This window comes from Alosa sapidissima, chromosome 6 (assembly GCF_018492685.1).
Source record: "Alosa sapidissima isolate fAloSap1 chromosome 6, fAloSap1.pri, whole genome shotgun sequence".
NCBI lineage: Eukaryota > Metazoa > Chordata > Actinopteri > Clupeiformes > Clupeidae > Alosa > Alosa sapidissima.
Window position 1 is genome coordinate 18,757,975 of NC_055962.1, and position 18,590 is coordinate 18,776,564.

At 37.9% G+C, this 18,590-nt stretch overlaps 1 protein-coding gene and 1 long non-coding RNA gene across 4 annotated transcripts in view; both read right to left on the reverse strand.

Annotated features, from left to right (window-relative positions):
- The window catches only part of LOC121712342 (fibrillin-1-like), a 178,556-nt gene that overhangs the window by 129,383 nt on the left and 30,583 nt on the right, over positions 1-18,590 (reverse strand). For both annotated transcript variants that reach the window (XM_042096540.1, XM_042096538.1), the window contains exon 24: positions 18,365-18,505. In XM_042096540.1, the coding sequence (XP_041952474.1) occupies positions 18,365-18,505 (141 nt within the window). The remainder of the gene's footprint in view (positions 1-18,364; positions 18,506-18,590) is intronic.
- LOC121712375 lies at positions 4,737-6,918 on the reverse strand. Of its 2 annotated transcripts, none has more exons than XR_006032595.1 (4): positions 6,881-6,918; positions 5,759-5,899; positions 5,401-5,541; positions 4,737-4,813 (listed from the first exon to the last, which is right to left on the reverse strand). It is a non-coding gene; the product is annotated as an uncharacterized LOC121712375 (long non-coding RNA). The 2 variants fall into 2 exon arrangements; XR_006032596.1 differs by lacking the exon at positions 6,881-6,918 and adding an exon at positions 6,143-6,155.

Here is an 18,590-nt window from a genome sequence, read left to right on the forward strand (position 1 = left end):
TTCAAAAAAGTAATAATGAAAAAAAAAAATGCTGACTGAAAATATACCACATAACTAGCAAGACTATATGTACCCAGAATATGCCAATTAATATTAGAAAGACTTTAGAAGTGCTTATTAATATTGGAAAGACTTCAGGAGTTAAAGGTATTTATAGGGAATTAAAAAAAATGAAAAATAGCTGCATAAAATAATAATTATGCGGCACAAACCTATACATGTGTTGTTGCTGCTAATAGGTAGAGATGAGTTTGTTGGGGTGTATCCTCTCCAGCAAGAACAGTTGTATCTACCAATGGTGTTGACGCAGGTGGAGTTTTTACCACATGGATCAGATTCACATTCATTTACATCTAGAGGGAAAAGTAATATAAAAACATAAGTCTTCAAAAAACTAATAATGAAAAAAAAAAATTGCTGACTGCAAATATACCACATAACTAGAAGAGTATATGTACCCAGAATATACTTATTAATACTGGAAAGACTTCAGAAGTTACTGGTATTTATAGGAAATAAAAAATAAAAAAACATTGCACAAAAAATCATTCTGCAGAACAAACCTATACATGTGTTGTTGCTGCTAATAGGTAGAGATGAGTTTGTTGGGGTGTATCCTCTCCAGCAAGAACAGTTGTAACTGCCAATCGTGTTGATGCAGGTGGAGTTTTTACCACATGGATCAGATTGACATTCATTTACATCTAAGGGGAAAAGTAATATAAAACATAAGCCATAAAAAGTAATGATGAAAAACAATTGCTGACTGCAAATATACCACATAACTAGCAAGACTATATGTACCCAGAATATGCCAATTAATATTAGAAATACTTCAGAAGTGCTTATTAATATTGGAAAGATGTCAGGAGTTAAAGGTATTTATAGGGAATAAAAAAAAGAAAAATAGTTGTATAAAATAATAATTATGCAGCACAAACCTATACATGTGTTGTTGCTGCTAATAGGTAGAGATGAGTTTGTTGGGGTGTATCCTCTCCAGCAAGAACAGTTGTAACTGCCAATCGTGTTGATGCAGGTGGAGTTTTTACCACATGGATCAGATTGACATTCATTTACATCTAAGGGGAAAAGTAATATAAAACATAAGCCATAAAAAGTAATGATGAAAAACAATTGCTGACTGCAAATATACCACATAACTAGCAAGACTATATGTACCCAGAATATGCCAATTAATATTAGAAATACGTCAGAAGTGCTTATTAATATTGGAAAGATGTCAGGAGTTAAAGGTATTTATAGGGATTAAAAAAAAGAAAAATAGTTGTATAAAATAATAATTATGCAGCACAAACCTATACATGTGTTGTTGCTGCTAATAGGTAGAGATGAGTTTGTTGGGGTGTATCCTCTCCAGCAAGAACAGTTGTAACTGCCAATCGTGTTGATGCAGGTGGAGTTTTTACCACATGGATCAGATTGACATTCATTTACATCTAAGGGGAAAAGTAATATAAAAACATAAGTCTTCAAAAAAGTAATAATGAAAACAAAAATTGCTGACTGCAAATATACCACATAACTAGCAAGACTATATATACCCAGAATATGCCATTCAAATTAGAAAGACTTCAGAAGTGCGTATTAATATTGGAAAGACTTCAGGAGTTAAAGGTATTTAAAGGGAATTTAAAAAAATGAAAAATAGCAGCATGAAATAATAATTATGCAGCACAAACCTATACATGTGTTGTTGCTGCTAATAGGTAGAGATGAGTTTGTTGGGGTGTATCCTCTCCAGCAAGAACAGTTGTAACTACTAATAGTGTTGATGCAGGTGGAGTTTTTACCACATGGATCAGATTCACATTCATTTACATCTAGAGGGAAAAGTAATATAAAAACATAAGTCTTCAAAAAACTAATAATGAAAAAAAAAAAAATTGCTGACTGCAAATATACCACATAATTAGAAGAGTATATGTACCCAGAATATACTCATTAATACTGGAAAGACTTCAGAAGTTACTGGTATTTATAGGAAATAAAAAATAAAAAAACATTGCACAAAAAATCATTCTGCAGAACAAACCTATACATGTGTTGTTGCTGCTAATAGGTAGAGATGAGTTTGTTGGGGTGTATCCTCTCCAGCAAGAACAGTTGTAACTGCCAATCGTGTTGATGCAGGTGGAGTTTTTACCACATGGATCAGATTGACATTCATTTACATCTAAGGGGAAAAGTAATATAAAACATAAGCCATAAAAAGTAATGATGAAAAACAAATGCTGACTGAAAATATACCACATAACTAGCAAGACTATATGTACCCAGAATATGTCAATTAATATTAGAAAGACTTTAGAAGTGCTTATTCATATTGGAAAGACTTCAGGAGTTAAAGGTATTTATAGGGAATTAAAAAAAATGAAAAATAGCTGCATAAAATAATAATTATGCAGCACAAACCTATACATGTGTTGTTGCTGCTAATAGGTAGAGATGAGTTTGTTGGGGTGTATCCTCTCCAGCAAGAACAGTTGTAACTGCCAATCGTGTTGATGCAGGTGGAGTTTTTACCACATGGATCAGAGGCACATTCATTTACATCTAAGGGGAAAAGTAATATAAAACATAAGCCATAAAAAGTAATGATGAGAAAATGTTGATTGCTGACTTCAAATATACTATGTAACTAGCAAGAGTACATGTACCATAGAATGAACTTAATAACACCGGAAAGACGTCAGAAGTTACAGGTATTCGTAGGGAAGCATATAAAAAATCAAAAACGTTGCTTTAGAAAAATATATTCTGAAGCACAAACCTGTACAAGTGTTGTTGTTGCTAACAGGCAGTGATGAGTTGGTTGGGGTGTATCCTCTCCAGCAAGAACAGTTGTAACTACCAATCATGTTGATGCAGGTGGAGTTTTTACCACATGGATCAGATTGACATTCATTTACATCTAAGGGGAAAAGTAATATAAAAACATAAGTCTTCAAAAAAGTAATAATGAAAAAAAAAAATGCTGACTGAAAATATACCACATAACTAGCAAGACTATATGTACCCAGAATATGCCAATTAATATTAGAAAGACTTTAGAAGTGCTTATTAATATTGGAAAGACTTCAGGAGTTAAAGGTATTTATAGGGAATTAAAAAAAATGAAAAATAGCTGCATAAAATAATAATTATGCGGCACAAACCTATACATGTGTTGTTGCTTCTAATAGGTAGAGATGAGTTTGTTGGGGTGAATCCTCTCCAGCAAGAACAGTTGTATCTACCAATGGTGTTGACGCAGGTGGAGTTTTTACCACATGGATCAGATTCACATTCATTTACATCTAGAGGGAAAAGTAATATAAAAACATAAGTCTTCAAAAAACTAATAATGAAAAAAAAAAATTGCTGACTGCAAATATACCACATAACTAGAAGAGTATATGTACCCAGAATATACTTATTAATACTGGAAAGACTTCAGAAGTTACTGGTATTTATAGGAAATAAAAAATAAAAAAACATTGCACAAAAAATCATTCTGCAGAACAAACCTATACATGTGTTGTTGCTGCTAATAGGTAGAGATGAGTTTGTTGGGGTGTATCCTCTCCAGCAAGAACAGTTGTAACTGCCAATCGTGTTGATGCAGGTGGAGTTTTTACCACATGGATCAGATTGACATTCATTTACATCTAAGGGGAAAAGTAATATAAAACATAAGCCATAAAAAGTAATGATGAAAAACAATTGCTGTGACTGCAAATATACCACATAACTAGCAAGACTATATGTACCCAGAATATGCCAATTAATATTAGAAATACTTCAGAAGTGCTTATTAATATTGGAAAGATGTCAGGAGTTAAAGGTATTTATAGGGAATAAAAAAAAGAAAAATAGTTGTATAAAATAATAATTATGCAGCACAAACCTATACATGTGTTGTTGCTGCTAATAGGTAGAGATGAGTTTGTTGGGGTGTATCCTCTCCAGCAAGAACAGTTGTAACTGCCAATCGTGTTGATGCAGGTGGAGTTTTTACCACATGGATCAGATTGACATTCATTTACATCTAAGGGGAAAAGTAATATAAAACATAAGCCATAAAAAGTAATGATGAAAAACAATTGCTGACTGCAAATATACCACATAACTAGCAAGACTATATGTACCCAGAATATGCCAATTAATATTAGAAATACGTCAGAAGTGCTTATTAATATTGGAAAGATGTCAGGAGTTAAAGGTATTTATAGGGAATAAAAAAAAGAAAAATAGTTGTATAAAATAATAATTATGCAGCACAAACCTATACATGTGTTGTTGCTGCTAATAGGTAGAGATGAGTTTGTTGGGGTGTATCCTCTCCAGCAAGAACAGTTGTAACTGCCAATCGTGTTGATGCAGGTGGAGTTTTTACCACATGGATCAGATTGACATTCATTTACATCTAAGGGGAAAAGTAATATAAAAACATAAGTCTTCAAAAAAGTAATAATGAAAACAAAAATTGCTGACTGCAAATATACCACATAACTAGCAAGACTATATATACCCAGAATATGCCATTCAAATTAGAAAGACTTTAGAAGTGCTTATTCATATTGGAAAGACTTCAGGAGTTAAAGGTATTTATAGGGAATTAAAAAAAATGAAAAATAGCTGCATAAAATAATAATTATGCAGCACAAACCTATACATGTGTTGTTGCTGCTAATAGGTAGAGATGAGTTTGTTGGGGTGTATCCTCTCCAGCAAGAACAGTTGTATCTACCAATGGTGTTGACGCAGGTGGAGTTTTTACCACATGGATCAGATTCACATTCATTTACATCTAGAGGGAAAAGTAATATAAAAACATAAGTCTTCAAAAAACTAATAATGAAAAAAAAAAATTGCTGACTGCAAATATACCACATAACTAGAAGAGTATATGTACCCAGAATATACTTATTAATACTGGAAAGACTTCAGAAGTTACTGGTATTTATAGGAAATAAAAAATAAAAAACATTGCACAAAAAATCATTCTGCAGAACAAACCTATACATGTGTTGTTGCTGCTAATAGGTAGAGATGAGTTTGTTGGGGTGTATCCTCTCCAGCAAGAACAGTTGTAACTGCCAATCGTGTTGATGCAGGTGGAGTTTTTACCACATGGATCAGATTGACATTCATTTACATCTAAGGGGAAAAGTAATATAAAACATAAGCCATAAAAAGTAATGATGAAAAACAATTGCTGACTGCAAATATACCACATAACTAGCAAGACTATATGTACCCAGAATATGCCAATTAATATTAGAAATACTTCAGAAGTGCTTATTAATATTGGAAAGATGTCAGGAGTTAAAGGTATTTATAGGGAATAAAAAAAAGAAAAATAGTTGTATAAAATAATAATTATGCAGCACAAACCTATACATGTGTTGTTGCTGCTAATAGGTAGCGATGAGTTTGTTGGGGTGTATCCTCTCCAGCAAGAACAGTTGTAACTGCCAATCGTGTTGATGCAGGTGGAGTTTTTACCGCATGGATCAGAGGCACATTCATTTACATCTAAGGGGAAAAGTAATATAAAACATAAGCCATAAAAAGTAATGATGAGAAAATGTTGATTGCTGACTTCAAATATACTATGTAACTAGCAAGAGTACATGTACCATAGAATGAACTTAAAAACACCGGAAAGACGCCAGAAGTTACAGGTATTCGTAGGGAAGCATATAAAAAATCAAAAACGTTGCTTTAGAAAAATATATTCTGAAGCACAAACCTGTACAAGTGTTGTTGTTGATAACAGGCAGTGATGAGTTGGTTGGGGTGTATCCTCTCCAGCAAGAACAGTTGTAACTGCCAATTGTGTTGATGCAGGTCGAGTGTGTACCACATGGATCAGATTGACATTCATTTACATCTAAGGGGAAAAGTAATATAAAAACATAAGTCTTCAAAAAAGTAATAATGAAAAAAAAAAAGCTGACTGAAAATATACCACATAACTAGCAAGACTATATGTACCCAGAATATGCCAGTTAATATTAGAAAGACTTTAGACGTGTTCATTCATATTGGAAAGACTTCAGTAGTTAAAGGTATTTATAGGGAATTAAAAAAAAAGAAAAATAGCTGCATAAAATAATAATTATGCAGCACAAACCTATACATGTGTTGTTGCTGCTAATAGGTAGAGATGAGTTTGTTGGGGTGTATCCTCTCCAGCAAGAACAGTTGTAACTGCCAATCGTGTTGATGCAGGTGGAGTTTTTACCACATGGATCAGATTCACATTCATTTACATCTAAGGGGAAAAGTAATATAAAAACATAAGTCTTCAAAAAAGTAATAATAAAAACAAAAATTGCTGACTGCAAATATACCACATAACTAGCAAGACTATATGTACCCAGAATATGCCATTCATATTAGAAAGACTTCAGAAGTGCTTATTAATATTGGAAAGACTTCAGGAGTTAAAGGTATTTAAAGGGAATTTAAAAAAATGAAAAATAGCTGCATAAAAGAATAATTATGCAGCACAAACCTATACATGTGTTGTTGCTGCTAATAGGTAGAGATGAGTTTGTTGGGGTGTACCCTCTCCAGCAAGAACAGTTGTAACTACCAATCGTGTTGATGCAGGTGGAGTTATTACCACATGGATCAGAGGCACATTCATTTACATCTAAGGGGAAAAGTAATATAAAACATAAGCCATAAAAAGTAATGATGAAAAAAAAAAATATTGCTGACTTTAAATATGTCATGTAATTAGCAAGAGTACATGTACCCAGAATATGCGTATTAATACTGGAAAGAATTCAGGACTTAAAGATATTCATAAGGAATCAAAAAAAAAAAAAACAGCTGCATAAAATAATAATTATGCAGCACAAACCTATACATGTGTTGTTGCTGCTAATAGGTAGAGATGAGTTTGTTGGGGTGTATCCTCTCCAGCAAGAACAGTTGTAACTACTAATAGTGTTGATGCAGGTGGAGTTTTTACCACATGGATCAGATTGACATTCATTTACATCTAAGGGGAAAAGTAATATAAAAACATAAGTCTTCAAAAAAGTAATAATGAAAAAAAAAATTGCTGACTGCAAATATACCACATAACTAGCAAGACTACAGTGGGCATTGCTTCGATTTCGCCAGCTTCCCTCGTGGTCCGTACGCGGGATCACGTGGCATCACACGACTTTAATTCGTATTTTTGCAACGACGCTGCAACAACCCAAACAACCAGCAGATGTCTCTTGTGAGCAGGGTGTCTCGTAAAAAGAAATGGAGCCTCGAAAACCCTACACAGACTTCACTACAGACTTTAGCAGACTGGTTTCGAAATAATTTAATAGCCAGAAATATGCCTGCCCTGCCCTAATAAAGAAATATTTGGTTAACTGCGAGTGAATCCCGTTTGCAGCCGTAGAAGAAATGCAGGACAAATGAAACATTCCGGTTTTCTCCGAGTGCAACGATGATAGACAGACATCATTTGTACAAAATATAGAGATTAACCTCCGTTGCTCAGCCAAATGCCTTCCTGTTACGTCCTGTTATCACGGAGTTACAGGAGATAAATGATTTTTGATGGTCACAAGTTTACTTCATTAGCGTTTATTTTTTGGATTATTAAAGAGTGTTTTTCATTTAAAGGTTTGACTTCGTGCTTATTCAGTAGAGCATTTAGTGCTCTCCCCAATCCTGAATGAAATGTTTGTAATGGATCCAACCGCGAGATACGCGCTTGTCATAGGAGCCGATACCGTGGGTGCTCCGTCGCTCGAGCGAAACATTGCAGTTGTGTTAAATTCAGCATCTCTCATAATGTTATTGGCTATGTTGCTGTCAATCCCCTACTCCATATACTAACCACCAATGAGAGCGTCTCTCGTATGAAAATTCCTGACACTTCCCACCTGAAGAATTAACGCAAGGCTTTGTCGGGTCTTCAGCCCGAATGTTTAAAATGTATATAGCCCTGAATATCATTTTAAAAGTAGTCTGACAAAGCTTATTGTTTTGTGACACAGCTAAACACTGGTACCTCATAGAACGTCTATAACATAGCCTAGGTGGTCGCAACTCACAAAAGTAAAGCAGATAGAAAGAACTCACATAAATCTAGCCTACAACACGCAGACAGCTTCATCCGCAGGGGAGAGAGAGCGCGCGCACAGGTGTTTTATGATTGTTGGCTTCTGATGGTATTTTGCTAATTCACTGAACTGCATTAGGTGACACAAATGGTATTGCCTTTATGTTATAACTCCTTGTCTGAGCGACTACCAGGCCTATGGTTTTGAAAAGTCAAATGTTCCCTGACAAAGACATTCGAAAATTAAAGGACAATTCCGGCGCAAAATGAACCTAGGGGTTAATAACACATGTGTACCAAGTTCAACCGTTCGCTGGGATTTGTTTTCATGCTAGTCGAATGTGACCAGTTTTATTGCAAACCGCTAATTAGCGTTTAACGCTAGCCTTCGGGGCACACGTACAGTAGAAAGAAATCGCTATTTCTATACCACTAACAAGGCTCAAAACACTTACACAGTAGCATAATGAGGGTCTCTACATGTAAACCGAAGCATTGAGAACTTTGTAAGTGTACAGGCAGTTTATTAAAAAGAAACACATTACCGTTCACGTCTGGTTCACATACAGGCAGGCGCCTTGGGAAAACAGAACTCTGGGATGTGAAGTGAATCTCGCGTGAAACATTGTTGCCGATAGAAAGGACTGTGCAAAAGAGAAGCACTGAACGCAACAGGAGACATAAGAGATGGCAGGTTATTTGAACAAATTTGAAGACATCGAGGATGAACCCTTATTGGACGTCCTTATCTTTTCGAGTCGTAATATACCAACGAAGAGCTGCGGGAGCTCCATGAAAGGGCTATGAGAGAGAAAGCTACCTGTAGTCAATGCCGCACACAGCCTCGCACTTCTGGAAACTGGTCGTGTAGGCTACCTGCGGACATTGTGAAGCTATTAGGGGTTTGCACCGACGTCACGTTCTGGCCGGTAACTATGGTAACTCAGCACGCGCGGCCATATTGGTGATACTCAGTGAATAAAGTACAATGGAGTATTATGCACTTTGGATATCTCTAAGATGCGTCTAAGATGCAAAGGCATATAGGGCAGGACTTGGACCACAAGAAAAGGCGCGATATTTCGAGAAATTACGGATTATTGGCAGCGCCATAGACTGTATATATAGAACTGGACAGTGTGGCTGCATTCTACAGTGTTCTATGGAATTGAAGCCGCCGAGGCGACGCCATCTTGGAAAATTTGGAGCCAATTTGAAGTGCGGCTGCGCAGCAAAAGTTGAAGCATGCGCAGTGAAGAGGAGTCGCGGTCAGGCACGCCCACTCAGTTGCCACTCAGCGTTGTCAAGTGAAACCCGCCCCCTTCTCCTTTCCACAACGCAGGTCGACTCGGCGCAGAAGGCTAGCTGGCTGGATGAATTTTGCGGCTGTGAGTTAGCTAAACCGTACAAACAACAATCGGTTTGTTCTTGTCTGGTAAGTGTTGCGTATCAATTGAAAAGTTTATTGGTGTTCTTAAATACGTCTAAGAGAGCTTATTATGTTGATTATAGACTGTGACAATTTAGTATGGTGAATACTAATGAGCTAACAACAGAAATACGGACAGCGAATTAGATGCTAACGTTAGCAGCTACATTAACGTTAACGGGAGGCTAAGTTAGTCGTTGAAGTGAAGATTAGCACACAGCTCCCGTAACAGTCGATGCATGATATACTTGGTTTTATTAGTTGTTGCTGTTTTCAAATATCTCAATCTTAATGTATGCCATCTCAACATGGAGTAACCATTGACTGTACATGGGGATTAATAACACTAGACAGTCAGTACAGTATATGATGTGATAAAGCAACGGTATGATGTGATAAAGCAACACAAGTTAACGTTAACGTAATGTGAAGCATGGACCTCATCAACCCGTCATGTTAATGTAACTACTAGCCAGTTTGCCAGCGTTGCATTTTTTCTAACGTTAACGACAGACACCTGTTAGAGCTACTTCTGTGATGGTAGGTCGGTAGCATAGACTGTAAAAAAAATAGGTCGGTAGTTGTAGACCGCATAAGTGAATGATCGATAAATGAAACGCCTGCATTAAACACTACGCCAAGAACCAGTCACTTCCCAGGGATATCGGTGAACATTTGAGAAAGACCTTAGTTTGTCATCTAACGTCCATGATCAGTCATACTGATAACGTTATTTTTCAAGCTGACGCAAGTTAATAACATTCACACCGCATATTTAAATGTGTAGTTAACATTAGGTAGGCTGTAAAGTTTATTGCACACACATATTTAATTAATTGGTATTACTAGTGGTGTTGAGTGCCTGATTAGATGCTTTGTAATGTTGTAAAATTGTCTGACTAACTTTATTGTAACTTTCCTTTTTGCAGGTAAGATATGGGTGATGGCTGAATGTACTGGAGGTGGCGGCAAGGTGGTCTCCATGATCTACATTAGTCTGCAAGCAAGGGAATGCCTACGTGAAGTGGTTTGGCTGGAGTGGTCTGAGGTGGCATGTCCTCCCCCTTTCTCCAAGTCCCCTGACATCCATCTCCCTGACATCATCACCCACCGTCACTGGATCAACATGAAGCCCCTTATACATGGGACATGGCACAGCACCACTACGTTCTGAAAACACATGACTTTCAATAACTTGCGTGGCACCAAGAAAAGTCTGCCGCTGCTCTGAACCTTCTGTTAATGTGACATCATTCATACTTGAGTCTGTACACATCCCTTTGTTTCTATTTTCTTTATTGATGTCACCCAAACTTCAACTTTCTGTATGCCCCTGAACTCACACAAATTGTAAATTGCAATGCGCCATTTAACCAGTGGTGTAGTCTAGTTAGTTAGTTGTAGTTGTGGGTATACTGTGAGCAACCCCAAATGTTATTAAATACGTATCCTTGCCTATTTTAAATGGGTATACTGAGATGATGATGCTTTTTAAATGGGTTTACTGTGTAGTCCTGTGTATCACGTAGACTATACCATCCCACGGTCATTTAACTGCCTTGGTATTTAAGTCAGAGACCATTGCTTAGTATTTAACTGTAGCCTACACAAAGATGTAGACGTTACTAAAATAATAATTATTTGTTGATACTAAATCAATATTGAATGTTTTTTTTATTTCTTTTGTGTGATCTATCATTCAGAATGCTGTAACATGACTGGTCTTCAATCAGCCAAAGAGGACACATCGTAACTCCTCTCCTAGTTACTCTCCATTGGCTCCCTACAGTAGCCAGAATTAAATTTAAATCTCTCACTTTGGCCTATAGGACACTGACTGGATCTGCTCCTTGTTATTTTAATTCAATGATCAAGATATACATCCCCAACCGCCCACTGCGGTCTTCTGATGAGCTTCAGTCTTAAACGCTAGGTCAAATTCAAGACTCTTTTCCTCAGTGGTTCCATGTTGGTGGAATGAGTTGCCCAGTGCTCTTCGTTCTTTTCTTTTTAGTTTTTGGTCTTTTAAGCACTTCTTATACATTATGGTTTGTATGCAGTAGTACTGTTTTATTTTCATTATAGGCTGTTGATTAATTTTACATTTTTTATTATTGATATTCTCTTTAATGTAGTCTTACCATGTTTTTGATATTATTGATTGAATGGGCATTATTATTTATTATTGCTTTCCCCCCTCATTGTTTATTTCATTAGGCTATTGATTGATCCCTGTTTTAAGTATTATATTGTTTTGTATTTGTTAAGGGTAACCATCGTATTTTCTTATGCACTTGAAACAAAGAATAAAAATGTTTCTTTAAACGTAGTACCACTTTAAACACATCACACACTGAACAGCAAAGTAGTTTCCTGATTATGTGTAAAATGTTTACAGAGTATCCTGATGTAGTAGGTCCATGTTCTCATATTTTTACAGCTGACATGAAGGCTGCAGCATTACATTTTTTATTTATAATGGAGCACCCTCTCTGGTGAAAGACTAGCAAGCCTGTGGTAGAGGCATACGATTACAGACATATTGAGAGAGCCTATCAATGAGTTGTCACAGTTTTCAATTTAGACGTATTATTTTGAAATGGGGTACGTCTATGGGAGGATTTACACATCACTGGGAATACCTGATCAAATCATACCAATGCAAAATGCTTCTCCAGCAGTGCAATAGCAGGTAACAACGATACCTTAACTCAGCATTTTCAGATACCGCTGTTATGAGCATACTAAGCAAATTGTCCATTTGTAACTTTGAATCCTACCTCACGTTAAGCTATGGTCCAATAATGTGTTCACTAAAACACAAGTAAAGTTATTTGTCGGGCTGATTCATAAATGGGCATACCGAGGTTGTCGACCTAGCAGGCTAGGTGGCGTTTATTGCCATTCGCAAAACTAAGCAAGAGTTAACGTTAATGAAACTTAACATCGCCTTCTCCAGTGACAAAGTGTATTCAAATGAAGTTGCAACGATGATGGCGGCAATCACTGGTTACGTTAAACCATTTGAAACAAGTAGGACTGTAAATTATGGGGACTATGGCTAACGTCACTTCGGATCAATATAGCAGAGCCCTTTTACTTTACCTATCAACTGGCTAATGCTAGCATGATGTAGCATGCTATGAGCTAATATACTTAGCATCTACGAAAGAACAGCACATATCTTTTTTCACAAAGAATCTGTAAAAACTAACAACGATGTCTCTTACAAACAACTACACAATGTATGACTATCAATATGTATTTAGTCAGACTGTGATAAGATATAGCCTAATGATAATGACAGCAACACTTATTTAGGTTAGATTATGTGTCGAAATCAGGTGTCGTTAAAATAAGTGAGCGATGGCGTGGTAGTGTCTGCAGCCTAGACGGTAAAACATAATGGACAAAGCGTCGTGTCTGCAGCCAGCCAGCTGTCAATCATAGGTGTAAACACGCCCTTTTTAGATTTGTTAATATAACATTAAAAAAAATAATTTCAGCGAGAAAAGAAAAATTGTGTGTATTGAAGCATCTTGAAAACTATTTTTTCGAATAAAAAGTTGTTGATACAAAAATAGTTTTAGGTGAGAAAAGTGACACGGAAAGTTGGCTACTTGGCCATTGAAATACATGGGGATGGGCGGAGTTACACATTGTACTGCAGCCAGCCACCAGGGGGCTCTGGACTAACGCTCGCATCACTCTTAACAGACGGCACACTGTCCAGTTCTATATATACAGTCTATGGGCAGCGCAGATCCATATGAGTTGGGTGAGGGAGACAAAGTACCAAGTTCAACCACAAGCGCCCCCCTTCCTCTGATAACTTCTGGCATTATTGTCCCTTCTCCCTGGTTTTTTAATAACTTTTGGAAGTCGATACCTACACCAGATGTTTTTCTCAGTCTGACCTATTGGTACAACCTAAAACACGGCAATAATTAACCATTTTCCTTGACGATGTTAGGGATTTACTTCAGTGCCTTCTAATGAGGCGAGTATCTCTAATATGGCGATGTCCAGATCTGATGACACGCCGTGCAAACCCCTAATGGTCACCGAAGAGGAGTGCCTGTGTTGCATGGAGTGGGACCTGTTGCGTCGCGACCCCCAAGAGACGCAGTGTTTTGTAGAGTCTGAAGATTTCCCCTCATTGATAAACAGGGCTAGCCTGGCGGGCCATCCTATATCATTGAAATGTATGGTCTGGAATCGAACCATTGACCTCGCTTAATCCAAGGGGCGGGCAGAGAATTGTCTTTCAAACTGCCTAGGCATGCAATAGGCCAGCGCTACGACCATATCTGTATCCGGTCGGCAAAACGGCAAATACATCCTTCTTCGAAAGGAATGACTTAAGTGCATTGTGTTGCTCAACTTTCAAAGAAAAGCACAAGTACAACTCCTCCAAAGTTGATGCCAAAAGCCGATTCAAACAACGCTCTTCGTTCGCCATAGCCACCTTCCTTGTTGTTCACCGTCGCAGGACTGTCGTTATCCTGTTAAGCCCGCCTTAAGACTCTCTAACAAAATAGAGCGCTGTGATTGCATGACGTCCACGGCGTCAGCCAATAGAAATCCCTATGGTTTGGTACTAGACGTACAGGCTGAGTAAATTAATTTGCCGCCGCTACGGTGCGTCTAGATTTCTAGGCTAAAACAGGGCTGTAGTTAAAACTTTTTTCCATGTCCCGAAAAGAAATTGGAGGCGGCGATCCATACCAGAGGGACCATCCACTAAGTAAGTACACTATAGAAGTTATGTTACATCGGAGCTATTATTTCTGATAGGCCTATATTGAGCAAATTACGTTTGATTTTAGTTCACATTGCCTGCCTGTATATGTGAACCAGACGTAAACGGTAATGTGTTTCTTTTTAATAAACTGCCTGTACACTTACAAAGTTCTCAATGCTTCGGTTTACATGTAGAGACCCTCATTATACTGTGTAAGTGTGGTGCTATTTTGAGCCTTGTTAGTGGTATAGAAATAGCGATTTCTTTTTACTGTACGTGTGCCCCGAAGGCTAACGTTAAGCGCTAGTTTAGCATGAAAATAAATCCTAGCGAACGGTCGAACTCGGTACACATGTGTTATTAACCCCTAGGTTCATTTTGCGCCGGAATGGTCCTTTAAGAATGTTTATTGACTTGAAAGATACACTAATTTTTGCAAACTCCCTTCATTCAACCCTTGAAGACAATGCGGTCTGGTGCGCTATGTAGATCGTTTCTCGTACCATTTCATTTCTCAGAATTTAGGTCTACTACGCCTACAATAACGTCATCACCAAATACATCTTTTATTTTTAGTTGATCAACCACAAAGAGTAGCATAGGCCTGTCCACAGTGCACTGACGACCGTAGCAGCCCAAGGTAACCAGTTGTTGTAGATGAAGGGCAACCACTTGTTTCAGATAGCCTGGACAACATGTTACCTGGGTGTTGCCTACGTTATTAATTGATGGCATCCTACAATAGTTCATTGTATCGCGTAACAGCCAGGTATTAGTTGGCTAAAGGAGTAGGGAATCAGGCTGGAGAGAGTCACGCGTGTGTCGCTTTTGCAGGATCGAATCCAGTTTAATGCTAGATTTCAAAACATATATATTTTTTACATGTCTTTTGTCCGAGTGGCTGTAATGTAGCCGAGCGCTCATGGCTAATGAAAAGTGACTTCAAACCGCCTAAAACAACTTGTTTGTGAATGTCTGACAACTGCTGCAGCGCATGCACACGCAAGGAAACCAGTAGGTGGAGAAACTAGAAGGCACACAACACCGGAACGATTTTAAGGCTATTTCGCATAGGTTACTCAATGGTGCTATTTCACACGCATTATAGCGACCCCCACTCACCGGGGTTAGGTGGAAGGTGTTAATAGACGATTGGCGTAGCCTACAGTGGACTAGGGCTGTCAAAATTGCTCAAAAATGACGTTCGAATATCCCCTCTAAAATAAACACATGTATTCGAATATATTGGAATATCTAGGCTATATTATTCGCGCATTATGTCAGTGACGCGCATCATGTCATCAGTTTTTAACTTTTTGGAAACTTTTGAATTAACTGAAAGAAGATAAATATTTTTCGTTAGTTTTGGAAGTTTATTTTTACGTAGCCTACAATGGCCAGTTCCGACAAAGCCGAAATTACTCTTTTTGAAACAATGAGTGAGCAGGCCGCGCGTTTGTATGGTTATATTACTTGACAGGGGGAATCCCAAGCAGCTTTCAGCCATAAGGCTACTTTGAGAACATTTTCTAATTCACCGGACACTGATATTCAAAATGTTGAAACTATTTCGGCATAGCCTATAAGCAGTTAGTTGTAAACAGGCTACTTGGTGAGGCTTGGCCTCACAGATGCGCTCGTGCCTTAAATGGCAAGAAAAATCTTCACGATGTAGACCTATTAACTGACTGCCCGATTCATGTTGGCTGGGGGGCAGGAGGGGCCATCAGACATTTGTTCCCAAGGGTCTATGAATTGTTAATCCGGCCCTGCCCCCAACGAATGCAACTTTCCACCTCTGAGACAGCTTAAAAGAAGTCGAGAGGACTCCAAAAATAACACCTTGCCAGATATGCCTTCATATCTTTGGGCTTCATTCAGCATTTTGTTCTTCAACTGGAAATTACTCTTCTACATTTGCTGCCTGCTGCTGTTTGTATTGTTTAGAAAATGTTTGACGTCTTGAGTTAATGCATTAAACATTGTTTGCTGGTAACCAGCCACAAATAGCCTACAGATTCTTGCGTGTGTACATTCTCTATTCTCTCCAAAATGTGCCCGTTCTATAGGCTGGCCAAGTGCGTAATTCTGCGGCATAAAGCAGATGCATTTGTTTATTGTACAGAAAAATAAAAATAACCTGTCAAGCAGTCAATTGACTACATTGCAGTCAATAAGTAGGGCAAATTAATATATGAAACCAAAACGTGGGTCATAGTTGTCTAAGCCTCTGCTGTGAGGCCAAACCCATGAAAAAAGACGCATTGATATCTGCAATAGAGTTTTTTTTGGCGAAACAAACTCACAGCCGAACGTTGCAATAAATACATAAACCATCTGGACAAAGTCATCAACAGAGTCATAGCACTTCCTTGAGAGGCAACTGGCATGGGATCTCCCCACGGGCCAATGGATGTACAAGTTTTCTCTTGTGCCTACGATATTTAATCCAGTGTTTTTTTGCAAACAAATAACTGGCGTCAGTGACGTCTTTGACATGAAGATCCCGGGAAATATGCTTCTACTAGCATTCTACCACAGGTCGAGAGGTGTAGTTGTAACTACACAACTTTACGATAGTGGTTGCGAACGTTCGTTGCTACTATGGTTTTGGGAAACACTAACATAGTGTAACGATGCATTGGACTATGTAAGTTCCACCACCATAGTTCAAACTATCGTTTGGGAAACAGTTTTGTCGTACTAACATAGTTAGCTTTTGCGAAACGCACCCCTGATGTCTGATGTGTGATCAGTGGAATATGGGGAGGGAAGTGGCAGTGTTTTTTTTGCGCGTCTGCAGAAGTCAGCCAATATGAATGTAATTCTGCGGCATAAAGCAGATGTATTTGTTTATTGTACAGAAAAATAAAAATGACATGTCAAGCAGTCAATTGACTACATTGCAGTCAAGAAGTAGGGCAAATTAATTTACGAAGCCAAAACGTGGGTCATAGTTGTCTAAGCCTCTATAGCGTAGCCTGTTAAAAACGTCGCTAGATATAATTAAATCGCCAACAACATTGTTTTCTGCAGAAGCCTACCCAAGGCTACAGATTCATTCTGAACAGTTATTTCGTTACCACCGTGTAGTCAAGCCTTAAGCCATACCCAAGTAGCCTAAATCGAGGTAATGTTTAATTATGCATGATTTATTTTGTTATTGAATTCGTAGGCTGGGATTCCTCTCTGCAACAATTATGTTTAACGGTAGCCTTCTGCTTTTTCAGAAGGGGCGACAGGCAGGCTACTGACAGAGCGATGTACAGTGGCAGAGCGACGCACAGTGGCTGAAAGTGGTACTGAAGTTTCACGCAGCTTCACGCCGCGTAATGCGTGACTGAAGTGGCCATTTTGTATATGTACCCAGAATATGCCAAATTTATATTAGACAGACTTCAGAAGTGCTTATTAATATTGGAAAGACTTCAGGAGTTAAAGGTATTTATAGGGAATAAAAAAAAAAAGAAAAATAGTTGCGTGAAAAAATAATTAAGCAGCACAAACCTATACATGTGTTATTGCTGCTAATACACTCTAAAAAATGCTGGGTTATTTTCTTTACCCAAATGCTGGGTTGAAACTGTTGGGTCATTGTGTGGGGTTGCTTTTACTAATGTTGGGTTATTTTCTGTAACCCAGCTTGTTGGGTTGATAGTTCAGGACAGCGCCCCTCCTCTCCCCCACCTGACGTGAGTACACTACCCAGCACCAGGGTAACTTTAACACAGCTGCATAGTTATTTGAGAGTTCGGGGGAATTCAGAATTCAAAATTCATTGAGTGAATAAACTCCCTATATATGAAAACTCTTTCAAAAGAGACTATAAACATGGTACATGCTCAAATGACCTACTTTTCAAAAGGAAAGAAATCCCAAAAACATTCTCAGGAAAAACGTACCGATGCATGGATTGCTAGAACTAATGAGAAAATGACTAATGAAACTAATGAGAACAAAACAGCATTCATCTACTTCTAATGTGAGACATTTCAAGAATATTTGTCTTTAATATAGATTGGCTTTCATTCCATGATGATAGCTAGAAATTTCATTCAAAAGGAAAGAAATCACAAAAAAGTCTCAGGAAAAACCTACGTACCTATGCAAGGGTTGGTAGAAGTAATGGGCAGAGATGTATTTGTCGGAGTGTATCCTCTCCAGCAAGAACAGTTGTAGCTGCCAATGGTATTGGAGCAGGTGGAATTTTGACCACATGGATCTGTGTCACATTCATTGATATCTATAAAGGAAAATGTGGGATTCAGGTTTAAATGTAGTTTGGGTGGAAGAGCATCTGTACACAGATGGAAGAGCATTTGAATCTG